The sequence below is a fragment of the Dicentrarchus labrax genome, unplaced genomic scaffold, assembly GCF_905237075.1.
Source record: "Dicentrarchus labrax unplaced genomic scaffold, dlabrax2021, whole genome shotgun sequence".
In the NCBI taxonomy this organism is placed as follows: Eukaryota; Metazoa; Chordata; class Actinopteri; family Moronidae; genus Dicentrarchus; species Dicentrarchus labrax.
The window spans coordinates 2,086,602-2,105,034 of NW_026136702.1; the positions used below are offsets into that span (position 1 = coordinate 2,086,602).

Consider the following 18,433-nt stretch of genomic DNA (forward strand, 5'->3'; position numbering starts at 1 on the left):
CCGTGCTGCAGCATTTAATCAAACGTCTCTCTGCAGATGAGGATCTCCTGCCGTTCCAGTGGTGTTGTATCCAGTCTCCTCTGTGCCACCTTTACCTCAACAAGAGACCGCTGGACCGTTGCCAAGGTTACAGCTGGGCGAGCCCAGACGGCTACACGCCGGCCAAGAAGGCGACGCAGGGAGTAGGTGAGGGATTCTTCCCAATAAACACAAGTTAAAACCAGCACAAGAGCCTGTGCTGTGCAGCAGTGGCTCCAAACCCCCACCAGGGGTCGCCAGAGCTTCATGGGAGGTCTGAATGAACTAAACTACATTAAATTACACTCAGTAGGTCTTTCTCGGTAGGTATTTCTCAGCATTTGGATCACTTATGTGAGGAAAAGTAAAGTAAATTGTCTGATAGAGCACTGGCCAAGCACTAGGGACAAGAAAACACTGAAAGAAGCCCAGTTAGTATGTATTATTTTTAAAAATTATTATTATTATTATTATAATTTTTATTATATTTCTTCAATTATATATATAAATATATTTATTTTATTTTTTCATTTTTACTCTTTGCACTACATTTATCCTTTGCTGCTGTGCCACATTAGAATTTCTCTCATGGGGGATCAATAAAGGAACATTTATTTATATATATATATTTATATTTATATCTTATCTTAAACAACCAAAGAGCTTACAGAATAGAATAATATAGAAGTGTCAGGGAGAAGAAAACACTGAATTTAATAAATAAAGAAGCATATTAAGTATTTATGATTGTTCAAAATAAATAATAAATAATACAGACAGAAAAAAGATTCATCCAAATCTCTTGTTTTACACAAACTTTTTGTTATTGTGTTCACTGTTTGGGTTCATTGTACAGTTTATTGCAGTATTATTGTAATACATTGAATATAATATGAAATATCAGTTGTCAGTTTACTGAATGAGAGAAAAGGGGTCTCTTAAGGAAAAAGGTTGTGAACCACTGTCGTACAGGAAGTAAGTAATACAGGTGTACAAATAACACGATTCATTTAAATTACCTCTTTTATCCACGTTTCCTTGCAGCGATGGTGTACGGCAGTCTCCATTTCATCACCTTCGATGGGACGGAGTACTCCTTCAAGGCCCTGGGAGAGTTTGTGATATTGCGTCTCTCCTCCACCACCGGCTCTAATATCTTCACCCTGCAAGGACAGACCGACAGGCTGCACACAGAGGAAAAGGGGATCGTTGAGGTCCCAGTGGTGGTGCGCATGGCTGCCTTCCACCAGGGCATTGGCAAGGTCAGGATGTTTGTGTGTGTACAGGGAAGACAATATATATATATATATATATATATATATATATATATTTACTGTGTGTGTATTTCACAGACAGACAGAGAGAGAGAGAGAGAGAGAGAGAGAGAGAGAGTTTGTGCATCTTAAAGGAATTGTCTTCACTTTCTTCTTTGTGAGCATTAGATAAGCAGCCATTAAGTACAGAGCAGCAGTACAGATTAGCCTAGCTTAGCATAATTAAGCAAGGGGGAAACAGCCTGTCAAAAGTAAAAGATTGCACCCAGAAACACATCTTAAAGTCCCTTAAAGGGCCTTTTTTAACCCTTTAAGATCACATCATATAGTCATATAGACCCATTTTTAACAACAAATGCCCAAAAAATTATCTTTTTTTCTTCCTGTAAAACAAAATGTGACGTGTTCTTATGTTAGATAAGATAAGATTCACTTGTTACAGCAGCTCCAGATACAACACAGCAGATACAAAAAGAAAAACACATTAAATAACAAAATAAATTATATATATACAGCTTTTTAAACAGATATATTGATTGAAATAGAATATTGCACAGGTTACAGCAGGAGGTAGTGGCTGGAAGAAATTATATATACACAGCAGTAATTTAACTGAAGAATATAGGCTATGACAGGGCCATGTGTGAACCAACCAACATGTTTCTACAGGAGCCCAGAACGGACAAACCAAACACTGGCTGAAGGTAGTAACTTTAGATTATTCTCTAATCTCTCTACTATTATTATTATTTTCAGATTGAATGGAGATGTGCGGGGAAAGGAGACAGACTGCAGGTTTTTGTGGATGATTCTGAGATCCTGGTCACTGTTGGTAATGATCACCACACACATCTGCATACAACAATCTGAACACAAACACAAGTATATATTTAATACCTAAACGCTGTCAATTGTATAATAAATGAGTCATAACCGTGCTCTCAGGTGTCGTGCACGTGGGTGAGAAGGACTTTGCCGTGCGCTGTGTGTCCCTGATTCGCTGTGCAGTGGTGTACGCCAGCGGCCTCCAAGTGGTGGTGTGGCGGTCTGTAGGCCACAGTCAGCTGGCGGCCGTGGTGGAGGTCCCTCAGACCTTCTACAACCGCACTGTGGGTCTCATGGGTCTCTGGAGCTCCAGACGAGCCGACGATTTCCTCATGTCTGATGGCAGGCTCCTCCCCTCAGACACCCTGTCAGAGGAGAGACTGCACGGCTTTGGCATGTCCTGTGAGTGAACCTTCTGAGGAACAATATCAAACATCTTCATCTACCTTTCACTGTCAGTCTGGGCTTTTTATGACGCTTTAATCAATACTTTTATATTAAGGGTGGATCAGTCTTTTAGCATCTATCAGCTCATTGTTTTGGTCTCACAACTTTCAAAGTACTTAAATAATACTTAAATAACTATTTAAAGCATATAAAATTAGCCAATATTTTACAAAAAAGGAATGGTTAAAGAAAATCTCCTTCAGCCAAAGATTCTTACATATTATCACATTTTCTTGTGTTGAGCAAAAAATAGTGGGGGTTGCCAGTGGGGCAAAACTATTTTGCTTGGCTTGAATTCTTAAAACTAGCATAAAAATAGCCACTCAAAGACTAAAACTAAAACTAGAAAAAAATAGCTTATTACAAGCAATGAAAACTCAGTTATTTAAGATTCTTAAAGTATTTTGGTGACTTTATTGAGCTCAATTTAAGAATTTGTAAAAAATCTTACAATAAGACACAATTTCTTCAAACAGCAGAATAAAAATAAACGACTTTGTCCAAAATGAAGGCACCAGAAGCTTCTTATTTTTAGCATATTTTATTAAAACAATTAAAAACTAAACAGCTGCTTAATTTCCAACACTGGGACAAGACAACTTTCTCTTTAACTGAGAAGTTGTGCGAGGGATACTGGGATATTATGTAAACCATTGTTGTTACTGGTTGAATCGAGCTCAATAGCAGCTGTAATATCTCATTGAGACAAAGTTACATATATTTTCTTTTCTGACTCAAAACATGTAATGGTAATGTAACAGATGATAATGTCACATGGGTCAGTTTGGTGGCATTTTGAATGCAGGACTTTTATCTGTCCTTCGTTACTGTACTCGGACTGCTCTCGTTAACCTGTTTCCAGCTCCAGCAGGCAGCAGCTACCTTCTCAGCACCAAACAGCAAACAGACACAGTTAGCTGATGAACTAACTAACATCACATCTCTCAGCTCCTTCTCAAAGTCTATAAAACAGAGATTACAGGACAATAATCTGGAGTAGTGCTTCTGTCATTGTTTTACTAATTGTGTGCCTTTGTATGTTATGTTAATGTTTCTGATATACCATCACCCTGCCGGGGACTGCAGATAAAAATGAGCCTGTATGGCTTAATCTGGCACATTTACATAGTGGACTTAAGTACTTGTGTTAATTAATGTGCATTTTCCCAGTATAAATAAATAAGCTTCAGACATAGAGGAGCATTTGGAAGCTAAAGAGCCAGATATTTCCCTGAGGAGTTTTGTGAAGAATAAAAAACAGAGGTAATAGGAGAGTGAATATTGGATTTCATCAGGTTGCCTGAAACAGAGCTGATGTTGCTCTGCGTCTGTATTGCTGAGCATTTCCTGCCTGCAGCATCATAATGTCAGTGAATTCATCTTTAAAAATATGCTTCACTGTTTCTGCTCATGGGTACAAAGCTCAGAATCAGAGATCTTCAGCTCATCCATGCAGCCTCCTCTCCCACACCTTCCGAGGCGTATTGTTGCATTATTAAGGCCTGCATAAATATATCGCAAGATTTCTTTACCCTATTGTGAAGCCCCAGACTTATTGCAAGTAACTGCAAGCACTGGCATTAAACCTTGAAGTTATCTTTGATTCTGAGTTCAGAGAACGTTAAAGACATTAGAAGCATAAAATAACTAAGAATGTATTTAGTCATCTTAAAAACAGGTCTATACAGAGACACTAATGCACACCTTCATTACCTGCAGGATTGACTATTGTTAATGCTGTACTCGCCGGTCTCTCCAAAACTCAGCTGCACGTGTGTTGACGAAGAAGAGAGCACACATTAAACCAATTTTTCTGGATTAGCTACCTGTTTGCTTCAGAATCGACACAGGCCTCCATCCCCACCACGACTTCATCCTATACAATTTTATAATATAATAATATAATAAAATCAATTCAACTTCATGCAGTTCAGTACAATGTCTGTCCCCAGCATCCCTCTCCAACTCTGTACCTGTGTGTTTCTAGGGGCAGTTCCGGTCCCAGAGAGCCTGTTATTCTCTCCTTCTCCACTGGTTCCACTGGAGCCCGCCTCCACTGAACACCTGCTGGAAAGCGTCAGTCCTGCTGAGGTGGAGGAGCTGAGGAGAACCTGCAAAAGCAACATGCAGTGTGTCCACGACATCCTCGCCTCCGGCAGTTCTAAACTGGGCCTGCAGACTCTGGACGCCAAGAAGCAATATCAAAATAAGGCTCTGATCTACGGTGAGATGACTCACGCTATTTTTGAAAAGGTGTTTTGTGTTTTCATTGTGGACCGGTACTAATCTGATGTGGTCTGCTAGGTAACATGCCTCCCATAGTGACAGAGCCCACACTGATCCGCTTTAAAGTCAACTCCACTGTCAGCGTTCAGATTGTGGCTCAGGACCCAAATGGAGACCCCATCACCTACTCACTGCTCTACCCTAGACCTCCTCGGGCTTCCATAGGCAGCGGTGAGACACACACACACACACACACACACACACTTTCCCCTCAAATCTTCATGCTAACTAGAGCTCCCTCCTCCACCAATGTTACAGATGACGTTACTGTTGACATTTGTCAGTGGGATGGTGTGCGCACTGCTGTAGCCAGCAGTTAAGTCTTTCGGCAGATGGGACATTTCAGAGCTGAGTCAGTGGATGGGTCACACAGAGAAAGACACGCACAGGCACAGAATGCACAAAAAGACTGGCAGAAAAGCCTGAAATGCTGTTTTTACTAATACAATTACATAAGAAAATACATATTTAAATGTATTAAAGGAGGAATATAATGGTTTTTAATATGTTTCTGCTCCAGGTGACGGCCTCCTGACATGGACGCTCCTCACCACGGAGCCCGTCCAGGTGACCATCAAGGTCAGCGACGAGGTCACCGGCTCCCTGTTCACGCCCATCCTGCGTGTCTGCAACTGCCTCAACGGAGGAGTCTGCCAGTATGACAGCGTCACTGAAAACCACATGCAGGGAAAGTTCCAGGTGCAGTTTGGAGTTTTTCAGCACTTCTTTTTTGCTTCATCGCTGATATACAGTTCGACCGTGAAGAGGAAGCAAACAGAAGTCAGTTTGTGTGGATTTATAAGTGGCAGCGATGAGAAGAGCACATAGTAGCCCCGTAAACGCTAACAAAGAGTGTTTCAGAGCTTCCTTTAAAGGGACATTTCACCCCAAAATCAAAAATGCATTTATTTATTTATTCATCTAGATTGTTTTGGTGTGACTTGCTGAGTTATGGAGATATCGGCCGTATAATATAATGCAACCAGACCGTCTCTTGTCTTACTTTGTTAGTAAAACTTATGTAAGTCTCTTCATTTATTATGCCATTGCACAATATATTCGGCTGCTCAAATACATTTCGTGATGCATAATTTATTTTTAAGGAAGTGTTTTCTGACCATATTCGGCTGTTTTCAGATTCAGTGTATTCCCCTGACTTCATGATGTTCCCCACTGACGTTAAGGGAATGTGGGGAGAAAGGATTATTCAGAGTAGTAGTATCTTTTTTGAATGTATGCCAGACAACGTTAGCAGCTAACTCAGCTGTTCTGGTGAACTTTTTGTGCAGTTTTACTTATTTTCTTCAAGTTGACTTAATGTCATTACAAAAATGGAATCGCCACTGCGCTATAATGCGTCAGATCTTTTCATTTTTGTCCTTTTTTCAGCTTATAAATCATCATAAGCCCAGGTACACATTAAATAATTCTTAATGATCCACCAAAGTGTAAAGATTTGATGTTAGTCAGCTGTTTTTACAGGTAATGTAATAATTTGCTTTAGTGGAAGAAAACTGAATAAATTCAACTAAAGCGGAAACATTTGTAGAAAGAAGATTCATTTAAGTTCTTATTCTGATAAATTCTCTTTACACACTAAATTGTTTCAGTTAATAAGGCGATCAGTTTCCTCTTTCCAAGTTTGAGTTGAACTAACTTACTGGGTTTTTTTTACAGTGTATTTGAATCTGTCTGTCCCTGTTACCTTCTGTTCTTTCCTCAGGTGGTCGGATGCTTGTGCCCGAAGGGATTCAGCGGAAAGTTCTGTGGGAACAAAGCAGACGTGTGTCGAGGCAAACCTTGTTTCCGAGGGGTGGAGTGCCAGTCGAAGTCAGAGCCGGGGCAGTTCACCTGTGGAGAGTGTCCTGATAATACTGTCTCATACGGAAAACAGGGATACAAGTGCTTTGAGCATGGTCTGTAGCACGTTCATGATTCCTGTTTGCAGGATTTTCTGTTGCATCGGGTTTGGAGAAAGTAATTGACCCCATACACTATAATTTATCTCATTCTTCTTCCCTTTGTATGCCTTCCCAGACATGTGCGTCCCTCCTTTCCCCTTCCCCTGCCACAAAGACGCCATATGCCACAGCACGAAACAAAACTACACCTGCACGTGTAAGCCTGGCTTTACAGGGAACGGACAGAACTGCACAGGTACCAAACACCCATCACCTCAGTGCGAACCATAACACATTTATTCTCAAGGTTTTAGCCACACAGCTGTCTTTGTCTTTGTTGTAGATATAAATGAGTGTGTGGAGCTCTCAACCTGCCCCAATGCCAAGTTTGAGTGCAGGAACAAGCCCGGCTCTGTGGACTGCTTCTGTAGATACCAGAACACCAAGGACGTTGATGGATGTGGTACGTGCACAATCGTATCTGTTCAACATCATTTAGCCTACAGGGAACTATTTTATCAGTTACGCTCACAGATTATAGAAGTCCAAAATGAATTTAAATTAATTTACTTGACCCTAAAGGGACTCTTTAATCAACGCCATCTAGTGGGGCTAAAATGTACTGTACAGGCTAAATGTCCTTATTTACATATAGTACATGATACAGCCTATCCACTTATACAATTTTCTGTCAGTATTATGTATTTTGAATCGTGTTTAAACAGTCATACAGACTTAATAGGCTTAATTTTGTTTTCTTGTCCCCGACACTTGGCCATTGTTCTATTAGACCATTTACTTTACTTTACTTTTCTTCACAGAAGTGAACCAAATGCTGAGATACTGAGTATTTGAGTTTTCTTACACCCCTTAAAATCAAGAAGGCCTGTTCCATTATATCTGCAAACAATATAAAATATAAAAAATAAGAGTGTAAAAATATGTACATTATAATACAATATATAATTATATAGACAGAAGAAGAGTAACTCTTACTGCAGAGCTACTAGAAGCTGTAATTGTGACAACAGTGTGTGTTTATTTCTTACTCTGACTGATGTTTTTCTCTGCAGGTGACTCTGCCAATCCTCCAGGTAAGACTTCCCACTATGGCTACCTTATCTTTATCACAGCTTTGCTCTTTCGCTGGTGTTGCCATGGTAAACGCACATCCATATACGGTGATAAGAGGTCGTAACACGACTGTCGCTGCTGCTCTGTCTCTGCAGGGTGTAATGTGTTTAACGTCTCTGTGGGCTGGAAGAAGAGCAAGACTGAAGGACTCAAACAGGTGAGAGTGTGTGTGTGTGTGGCAGAGGTGGAAGAAGTGCACATATTCTTTACTCAAGTAAAAGTACAAGGCTCTGAAATGTCCTTAAAGTATAAAAGTATAAAGTATTCCCTTTATACTAATACTAATAATTAATTATTAGCCTCAAATTTTCAGATATTAGTGTCAAAATGTAGATACAATTAAAAAGTTGTTTGAAATAAATACTAAAGTAAAGTAAAAGTGTTTTTACTACTCTGGTGTGTGGGTATGTCAGTGATGGCTGGCAACATATTAATTATTAACATGTAACAATAAAATATGTGGGACAGGCCTTTAATTCCAGACCAGGCTATTAAAGGAGACCTGCTTTTAATTAAAGTGTTTTACGGTATTTCTCCGTCTTTCTCAGCTGGTGGACATTCTGTCGATCGGTTTCCAAAACAAATTCTACAACGCCAGTTACAAGGATCCAGCCCCGGGGTCCGGTCTGGGTGCAGCCGAATACCGTATCAACGTGTCCAGTGACACCCCCCACTGGTACATCAGAGACTACCTGGCCAGAGTCAGCGGCCACTATGACATCAGTTCTGTAGAAGTTGATGGTAAACTACCAACACTTTTAGTGATTTTTACTTTTTATAACTACTAATAGCCCATATTTATCTGTATTGCTTTTTTATCTTTATAATGAACTAATTATTTTGAGATTCTAAGTCAAAATATTGAGAAAGTTTCTAATTATTTTGACTTCTGACCGTCACATTGGCGGAAATTTGCTTCCATAATTATCAGGGTTCCCACGCGTCTTGGAAAACCTGTAAATTGAGAGACTAGTTCTCCAGTCATGGAAACACCTGGAAATGTACTAAAATTACCAAACATGCTGTAAATAATCTGTGTTACAATTTTTTATTGTATTTAAGGCTTTCAGATAGTCTACACATTTAGTTTGAAACCCGACTGTTTGTAGGAGAATCTGTGTGGTGGTATGACGCTTCAGAGCAGATTTACCAGACCTGGAACAAACTTGCAGAAATCTTTTAGGCGTCAAGTCTAATTTTTTCCGAAGCCAAAAGCAGAATTCTCATGAAAGCCAGTGGAAAATTCCCTTGTTGTGGTTTATAGATACACGCACAGTGAAGCTGAGAAGATGAATTTTCAGTAAAATAAAATTGATTCTACTTAATTTGAACTGTTAGTTGTGGGCTGTGGCCAAATTAAATAAAAATTGAGTTAAATGTGTCAATACTAGGCCTAAATTATAAGACTGTTTGTGAGCAAAACTCCTGGAAAATGTCCTGGAAAGTAAAGAGATTTTCTTAAAAATAGTGGGAACTCTGAATATGCTGCAGCACTTTTTTAGTTGATGGCAAACTTCTGGTAAGACTTCTTCTCTCTCCCACTTGCTGCTGGGAATGTCCACACCTCCAGATCTGGACGAGTGTAAGGCCAAGGAGGCGGTGTGTGTCCATCCTGCCCTCTGCGCCAACACTTACGGAGGCTACAGGTGTGTCTGCAATGGCACGACCGACGTGGATGAAACCCAGTCCTGTGTGTTAGGTGAGGCTCTGCGCACATTTTACATCCATCCTGCAGGCACAGTAGCGGCTCTAGGGCTAACAGGCTGTCAAAATCGATATTATAACTGAGTGCTAAACCCATAAAATGCCTCGCAGATATATGTCTTGTCATATAAACACATCACTGCCCGGGCAAATGACACTTCAACTTGTCATCCATCGCGTCTTTTCTCACTCTTATAAAAAACATTCTGTGACTGTGATGAGAGCATTTTACGGAAATGTTTGTCATGACTTGGTTTGACGTGACCCTTTGCAGACAGAGACCAGGTGAATGAAAGGGAACTGGACCTTGTTCTGGGCCTGGTTCTGGGAATCGGCATCCCTCTACTTTTGCTGCTGCTCCTGGCTGCGCTGGCCTGCTTCTGCTGCTGCAAGAAGACGGTTACCGGAGAGTGAGTAACACCAGGAGTTTTCACTTTATGAACAACAGGCATGAGGGCTTTTTAACTGCTGATGGTTTAGTAGCAATATTATACAGGTTATGTTTTCTTCACGATTTTAGCCAAAAATATGGCAAAACCTTCTGTTTGTTTCTACCTATTTACACAACTGTAATGTTTTATTGAGTTGTTTGCTGTTTCAGGGACCAGTGTGTAGGGTTTAGTGGCATCTAGTAGTCAAGTTGCAGATTGCCACCTTTTGAATACAGCTCAGCCTTCAAAGTGTTTAGGACAGTGATTCCCAACCACTAGGGGTCGCCAAAGCTTCATAAGGGGTAGCGAGGCCTTCTTGATTTTAGGTCTAGGCCGATATTTCAGAATTTGCTTCACTTCTGTGAAGCACCAGGAATAAGAAAATACTGAATTTGCCAAAAAGGTAGCCTATTAAGTCTGTATGATTGTTGGAAAATGATTTCAAAAATACATAATACAGACAGAGACTTGTATAAAAAGTTCCCTAAACAGGAAATAATCAGCTCAGAATTCATCCAAATCTCTTGTTTTACACAAACTTCCTGCAGTTACTGAGTTCACTGTTTGGGTTCATTGTACAGTTTTTTATATAATATGAAATCAGTTCACTAACTGATAAAAAAAAGGGGTCTCTTAAGGAAAAAGGTTGGGAACCACTGGTGTAGGTGAAGCTACGATAGCTGCAAATAATGCTAAAGGCCGTCTCTAGAGCCAGTGTTAGATGCTCCTGAATGTTGGACCTCAATCACCCCCACCAGATTTCAGTCCTTGTAATTTATGTACCAACGTCGCTTTTTCTTCTGGCACCAAGTGTTTTGCGTCAGTAGCGGTAAGGGTCTAAGAATAGCGTTTTTTTCTCATCCATACAACAATCGTCTCCTGGTGCGCGGTGGGCAGAACACATCAGACGTGTTTCCCGGTGTGTGGTGACTGTTTATAGCTGCGCAGGCCTTTCAAAGGACAGCTAGACCATCTTGGTGCACTAAAGCACTAATGAATAATGTGTTTAGATGGGTCAGCAGCTCCTTTGGGCAAGGGTTCATACTGCTGCAGAGAATGACCACACACACACCCAGAGTTTCAAGGTACAGTAGTCAAGTAGGTCTGCCCAGAGACAATCCTTTCCAGCAACTCGAAGGCTTTAAATCCTGTCCTCTGTACTGCTGCTGCAGCACTGTCTTCTTGTATTTAACTTCTCAGTTGGAGGACGGACTGCCCACTCTCTTACTATATTAAACAGAAACACTTCCTACTAACAGCTTTGGTCCGAGTTATGAAACTGCACTTGGGTAACACTGAGGTCTGTTTGCAGATGGAATATACAGTAAGACCAACGTAACGATGAGGGTAACACATCCACAGAGTAGCGGTTTGCTCACCGGAAAACAACTGATAAACTGTAAAAAGTGAACACAATAACTGCAGGAAGTTTTTATACAATGTTTATTTTTATTTTTAACAATCATACAGACTGAATAGACTTCTTTTTAGACACATTTTCTTACAATTACACTTGCATACTTTTTTACTGCAGGACAATGAGATATAGGTCTATAGGTCTACTGTGTCAGTTTTCCTACATGTCTTCCAATCAAAACGCGAGCCCCCGTGAAGCTTTGGCGACCCCAACTCTCATACAGCCAGCAGCTGCTTAGCTTAGCTTAGCTTAACAGTAAGCCTAGGTCTGTCAACTGTCGACATATAAAAGATGGACGTTGCATCTCTACTTCCTTCTAATTTACAAAAATGAAGCCAAATTATCCCTTCGGAGTCTGTGTAGTAGTGATCGTGGTTAGCGCTGCGGTATTGAGGTCCCGCCCATTCGCGCTGGTCGACTAAATCACGAGCAGAGCTCAGCTGTCAATCACGACGTGTAAACCTTATTTTTTAAGCTTCAAATGACTAATTAAAACCAAACTTAATCGAAAAATGATCACTTGAACCAACATCAGCATCGTAAGAACTACCTAAAGAACAGAAACCATCTCTGGGTAAAAATTCTTTGTTTTTTAGTTTGGCCCAAATGTTAAGCAGTTTCATATTTATCATACAGATATCAGAATGGTATCAATCTTATCTCAATAAGAGTCAAACTATTCCTTTAAATAGAGGAAGAAGAAGGATTGAGCAGAGACCACTCAGATTGAGAGAATTATTTAACGACGCTCTCAGAGATTTTAATGTAAAGCTGAATGTAAAAATCAGCTATAAGTGCTAAAGTACCTCTGATATTAAGATATGTATGTGCGTGTGGATGTGCATAGATCTATTCATGTCTTTGTGCATTATAATAATAATAATAATGTGTCCTTGGCCGCAGCGTGTGTGTACAGATGTATGGCATCTGGGCCAGGTGTTAGTGGGCCACAGAGACACATAATCCCCCTGATGACTGGCCTGCTTTCTCTGCTATCTGTAAACTAGACCCTATGGATATAATGGCGGGGGTCAGCGCCAACATTGTGGGATTATGTCGTTAGATTAGAGTGAATAAGCAAAAGCCTGTTTTTTTTTTTTTTCCTGTTGTCTCCAAACAAGATAGAGATACAGATATACTTGGATTATGTTATTATCTAATAGTACTTAAAGGCAGAGTCAGCGATTCTGGAGACAGATTATTGATATTTGAACTCAGCAGCCATGCTGTGGAGTTTAGCACGTTAGCATGTGCCAGATTTACTGTCCCTCTTGCTCCAACTGCCCCCTTTACCCCCCATCTCCTCTCCCCTGTCCTTGTCCTGCACACGAGCACAGAGCCAGGACTGTGCACACCACACACACACACACACATACACACAACAGACAGCCAGCGGACCATGAATGGATATTCGCCGAATTTGACAAAAAGTGTATTGGATTAAATCCCAGATTTATAGGATATGATGGAGCAGGAACATCGTAATGTTTCTTTTTAACTTCCTATTAACTAAAATAAGTTTTCACACATGTTTTTGCAGCATTCCCTCCGTTATAAAATCAGCATTATGTATAAAAATTGGACTAAACTTCAGAGTTTGAACATTTCACAACATTAACTGTAATCAAGGACCAAAGGGTCTGAAGAGTTTGCAAGTAATCACTGGCAAGAGTTGTGTTTTTTTGGCTTTTATTCACAGAATGATTCATGACACACCAGGTTGCTCCGTCTGCACCTCATTATCAGAGAGGATACGCACATATTTGCACAACCATAATGATATACAATCCAAAACATCTGAACTGCAAATCAGACAACAGCGCGTCTGGAGAAGCACTGGGGATGTGTGTGCTTCATGTTTTTAATCAGCTTTAGACCCAGATTTCAGAATATCTAGGCTGGAGCCTGCGTGAATATTCATGAGTCACTGAGTATTCCTCAACAACTGCTGCCCATCCAAACATTTCCATAAACTGCCTGAAATGATTGTTTACTGTATGGAGAATTACAGACGGCACTAATCAGAGCCAGGAATTCACTGCAGAAGGTACAAAAACGTAACTCATTAACGGAGATACATCCCCACTAGTTAAAGGTTACATATCTAATATTCTGGAGCATTTTATTGATTATTTTTATGCATTAATCACGTTTTACTGGCAGTGTGTGAATGGTTTCTAATGTAACTTAAAAAATGAGACTGTGGATGGATTTTTATGTGTTTCTATTTTGGGATACGGGTCGGATTTTAAGCAGAAATCCAAAGGATGTTTATGTGTGTTTATGCCTTCTCTCTCCATTTCCCTACAGTGTATAGTGTACAATGTTAGCCAACGCTTATAAATGGAGTCTGTAACGTCTACAAACGACTGACACCCATCACAAAGTCCAAAGTCAAAGCATTTGCAGGTTACTTTGTCGGCTTTTGCAGCTGGCTGGATTACCCTATCTTGCTTGCTCTCTAACCTTATCTCCAGCAAAATACTATCTGAGTTAGCAGGCTAACCATAACTTGCAAAATTACCTCCCCAGCTAACGTGATCCATGATACTTACTTGTATTATGACGGTGCTGATTTTAACCAACGAAAAATGATGTAGCGGCACAAAGCTGTGTTTGTTCTACCCTGGATGGACGCTGACTGCAGTTCACTTAACGGCCACTGGTTAACGCTCTTCTGAAAGATATTTGCAGCATCTTTAAAGCGAGACTGCCAGCGATTCCTTGTGTGCTCCTGCTTTCTAAATTGTCTTTATGTGTTTTCTTCCAGCCTCCCCCACTTGTTGCCAGACTACATCCAGGAGCAGTACAACCCTCCGCCCTTCAACTACTCCGACCCTGCCCTGCACTACATGACCCACAGCAGCCCCCGGATCATAGACAACATCACACCCAGGCAGCGCATCAGATAGCACATACTAAACAACCGCATGCACAGGCTTACAAACACAGCAGTTTTGGAGCCGCCGTATAGGCAACGTTTTATATCGACAAGGTGAATGACTCTTATTTATAGCGTGACAAACAAGTAATTAAACCTGAGTGACTTTTAAAGTCAATTATTTCCAAGCAATGGACCGCCGAGTTGGAACTGGAAGATTTTTTTCGCCTGGACAACAGTTTACAGTCAGAGTCTGACCCAGCAGAACTCGACCACCTCTTGGCTGGAGACGGCGATGAAAAGTAAACCACTGCAGTAGTCTTTGGCTTCCAGCTGATACCAGGCCAACAGCCTCTGTGATAGCAACATTAGCAGAATACCTGGCGTCAGGCTCCTGCCCTCTGCTCACAATTATAATCCGGTATCAAGGTTGTTATGCTTCTAGTCCAAAATGTGCATATAATCATCAAAACACCGTTGATTCAATTTGGTGTTATTATTTTGCTGGTTGCGGAAAGCATTGATCTCACTTTTGGAATTACACTCTAAATTATTGTTCAGTGCTGGATCGTGTCCCAGTTAATTTAACACTGCAGCTGTCTTATGTAAAGCTGGACTGTCAGAGAACGATGTGTAAATGTAATGTGGATCATTAAAACTTCAGCAGCATTGTACTTTGTGGTGATATTATTTCAAGAGCAAAGCATATTGGATATTTGTGCTGTAACAAATATGCTGCTTTACTCGTGGGCGAACACAATGGGATTGTGGTTTTACTTTCACAAGAAGACCCGGGTTTATATTGATAAAGTGTCCTTGAGCAAGACAGTCGATTCTTACCAACTCTAGGGATGTTTACCGTAGCTCACCCTGACCTCTGACCTCCCACAGGATACGTGTCCAGCTGAAGCTGCTGTAAAAGGACTCAATAGCTTAAAATAATAATTTTCAAATCTTATTCTTTGCAGGGTGAAAAATCTACCTCACACTCTGAAATCACAACTTTCTCCTACTGTATTGTAATCAGGTTTTCCATTGACAATCAGTGTAGTATTGATCACTTTCTACAAATACACAATGGTCATCAAAGTGGAAGTCAACAATACTGACATGCCAATATTGGATTTTAAACCGGAGACCAGAGATCTTTCAATATAATCAGTGGTGGAGTCAATACTTGCTCCCTTAACTAAAGTAATCTGTGCAAAAAATACTCCATTACAAAAGTCTTACATTTAAAACCTACATACAGTATTATAAGCAAAATGTACTTAAAGTTCTTATAATGCATTATATTATTGGCTCTTTATTACTGATGCAATTAACAAAAAATAATCCTCCCAAAAAATTGGAGTCACTCATTTAAATGAATTAAACTAAAAAAATTAACTTTATTAACTCAGTTGTTTTGAGTGACCTTAAATGTGTGCAGTATTTAAATTACAGGCGATATAATTTCAGTTTGTTCCACTGACTCATTTTCTTCAAGTAGACTTCATTGGGACCATTTTGATAATCAATCAAACATTTGTGTAAAGAAGATGAATTTAAGTTACTTCATTCAGATAAATTCTGTTTTATTACATTTTAAATACATTTGGAGAAATGTGTTGAGTGTAACTTGATTAACTGAATGGAATTAGTTAATTTATCCAAGTTACCTTAACAATAAATATTTTCCAAATCAAATATCTTTAATGCTTAAATTGTTTGATCATTTAAGGCTTCAGGTTTTACAGTGTTAACAAGTATATATAAGCAGGATTTAATCCATCAGATATGGTGACTTTTATCTACTCTACAGGATTACCAAGCGGGTTAAGTGGACAATTGCATGTATGTATGTGAGAATCTTGCACCACAAGATGATCTTTTTAAGGTTATTGTATTATTATCTTATCTTTTTTGGGTTCCTGTATTGTAGAAGGGCCACAAAATCTACCTTTTTAAGACTTTATTTTAGTGTATATTATCCTCATATTCCTAAATGAAGTTGTGTTTTATGTAACTGCCTCAAACTAGTATTCCAGCAGAGGATTACCCCCTAAAACAGGTTAATCCAGCCATTCTGTTGAGTATTTTAAGCTATAATAATGAATCATACCTTATAAGATAACTCTGGAGGCAATTTCATCTTCAATGCGTAGTGGTAGAAAAATTATGTCTGCCCAAAATATGCATCTATTGATTTAAAAAACACCTACAAAGGCTGCATGTGCTGAAAGAGTGATATAAAGACGAGGTTGTGAATACAAAAGAGACACAACAGGACAAAGACGAGCTCCGACCCACACACACTAAGCTTTCCAGTTTCTAATTCCCTCCCGCTTTATACCTGTTATTACCTCCCTGTGCCCTCAGGTGTGCAGGTGACGTAGCAAAACTCACGCACATATAGCAAATGTCAAAATTAGCTACAACAATAATCAAAGTAAAATATACAGAGTAACAAGTAACTGTAGCAAATAAATGTAATGGAATAAAGATCCACATGTCTTTACTTGAGTAAAAGAAGTAACACCACATTGTAATTGTGTGTAAAAATATTACATTACAAGCAAATTGTCCTGTATTTAAAATGTTACTCCAGTAAAGCATTCACTCAATGTGCATTTATTAATTATTAATGATGCATGAACAAGTTAGCAGCATTCTAATGGTGTAGCTTGTAGAGTTGATGCTAATTTAAAGTACTTTATATCCTGATGTATAGTTTAATGCACCTTTTACCTTAAGGAACCACTTTTCTATCATTTACTACTAACTAGTAAATTAGTATTATTTTATGGATATGTCATATTGTATTCAATTCATAACAGCACAGAACAACTGATAAACTTTAAATAGGGAATGCAATAACTGCAGGAAGTTTGTGTAAAATTAGCGATTTGGATGAATATTGAATGAGTTTTACTGATGTTCTAGGGACTTCTTATACAATTCTCCATCTGTATTGTGTTGTTTTTTATTCTTAACATTCATACAGATTTAATAGGCTTCATTTTTAACTAATTCAGTGTTTTCTTCTCCCTGATGCTTGTTCTGTTAGCTCTTTGATTGTTATAACTTTGTACTATGTTACTTCAGATATACTGAGATATTGGCCTACTGTGTACTGTGCTGGCCTAGGTTTTCCTACACGCCTTAAAATCAAGAAGGCCTTGCGACCCCCTGAGAAGCTTTAACGACCATTGGCTTAATCTATACAATAAAATATGTACTGCTTATACGTTTTGTATCTATTTGCACCTGCAAAGCCAACGAGGAGCTGTGGCTGTGCATACATGTAGTGGAGTAGAAGTATAGAATAGCATTGAGATACTGAAGTAAAGTACAACTGTTTCAAAACTGTACTTGACTTAATGTTCGTGCTATTCGTCTCCAGTAATTAACATTCCTTTTTACCACATCATTCCACTTCTACTGTTTCTCCAGCTCCCTGCAACTTGCTTTCCGGCCACCAGGTGTCACAGCTGAGTCTTCCACACAAGGCAGATCAATCCCATTTGTTGCTATGAGTAAGTAGAAACGCGGCACTCTCACGTCCCCCGAACACACACACACACACACACACACACACACACACAGACGACTAGACACCTGCTCTGCAGCCTTCATCTGGAAGTGGCCACAGCATGCGGTGGGGCTTGCTGCCCCCTGCAGAATGAGATCATCTGAAGGGGGCGCGGAGCGAGGCAGCCCTGCAGGTCCCTGCCACTGCAGAGACAGACCTGGCCTACGCTACAGGCAGGGTCAAGGACAGGGCGCTGCTAAAGCACTCTATCACTTCCTTCCTTATTGTGGTTATACGCACTAAAGTACTCATGCACACAAATACCCCTGCATAACCTCTGCAGTGCTTCTCGTTCCCACTGGTTTCAGTTTCCACAGGATTGATTGAGAGCGTAAACTGAGATTACGCCACATACAAGTACATACAGGATTTGTAGAGGAAACTTCTGGAAAGCGTAAAAATCCAAAGCAAGTAGAGCTCCTGACACCTGTTATAGACAAAAAGCACAGCTAACAGTGAACAGCAGCCACTGAGGATGAAATCACCTTGGCGAGGGAGCTTTGTAGTGCCACACTTCTGGAAGGTTCCAAGTGTTTCATGT

General features: G+C 39.9%; 1 protein-coding gene across 1 annotated transcript in view; it reads left to right on the top strand.

The window, feature by feature from the left end:
• Nucleotides 1–15,645, top strand: part of si:ch73-105b23.6 (fibrillin-1) — a 35,315-nt gene extending 19,670 nt beyond the window's left edge. Inside the window, exons 11-26 of the mRNA XM_051427847.1 lie at nt 37–186; nt 1,063–1,280; nt 2,049–2,124; nt 2,238–2,519; nt 4,552–4,788; nt 4,869–5,021; nt 5,371–5,549; nt 6,574–6,766; nt 6,888–7,007; nt 7,095–7,214; nt 7,825–7,845; nt 7,981–8,042; nt 8,434–8,626; nt 9,456–9,584; nt 9,864–9,999; nt 14,208–15,645. Coding sequence (XP_051283807.1) covers nt 37–186; nt 1,063–1,280; nt 2,049–2,124; nt 2,238–2,519; nt 4,552–4,788; nt 4,869–5,021; nt 5,371–5,549; nt 6,574–6,766; nt 6,888–7,007; nt 7,095–7,214; nt 7,825–7,845; nt 7,981–8,042; nt 8,434–8,626; nt 9,456–9,584; nt 9,864–9,999; nt 14,208–14,349 — 2,411 coding nt within the window. The 3' untranslated portion in view covers nt 14,350–15,645. The remainder of the gene's footprint in view (nt 1–36; nt 187–1,062; nt 1,281–2,048; nt 2,125–2,237; nt 2,520–4,551; nt 4,789–4,868; nt 5,022–5,370; nt 5,550–6,573; nt 6,767–6,887; nt 7,008–7,094; nt 7,215–7,824; nt 7,846–7,980; nt 8,043–8,433; nt 8,627–9,455; nt 9,585–9,863; nt 10,000–14,207) is intronic.
• Nucleotides 15,646–18,433: the final 2,788 nt, after the last annotated feature.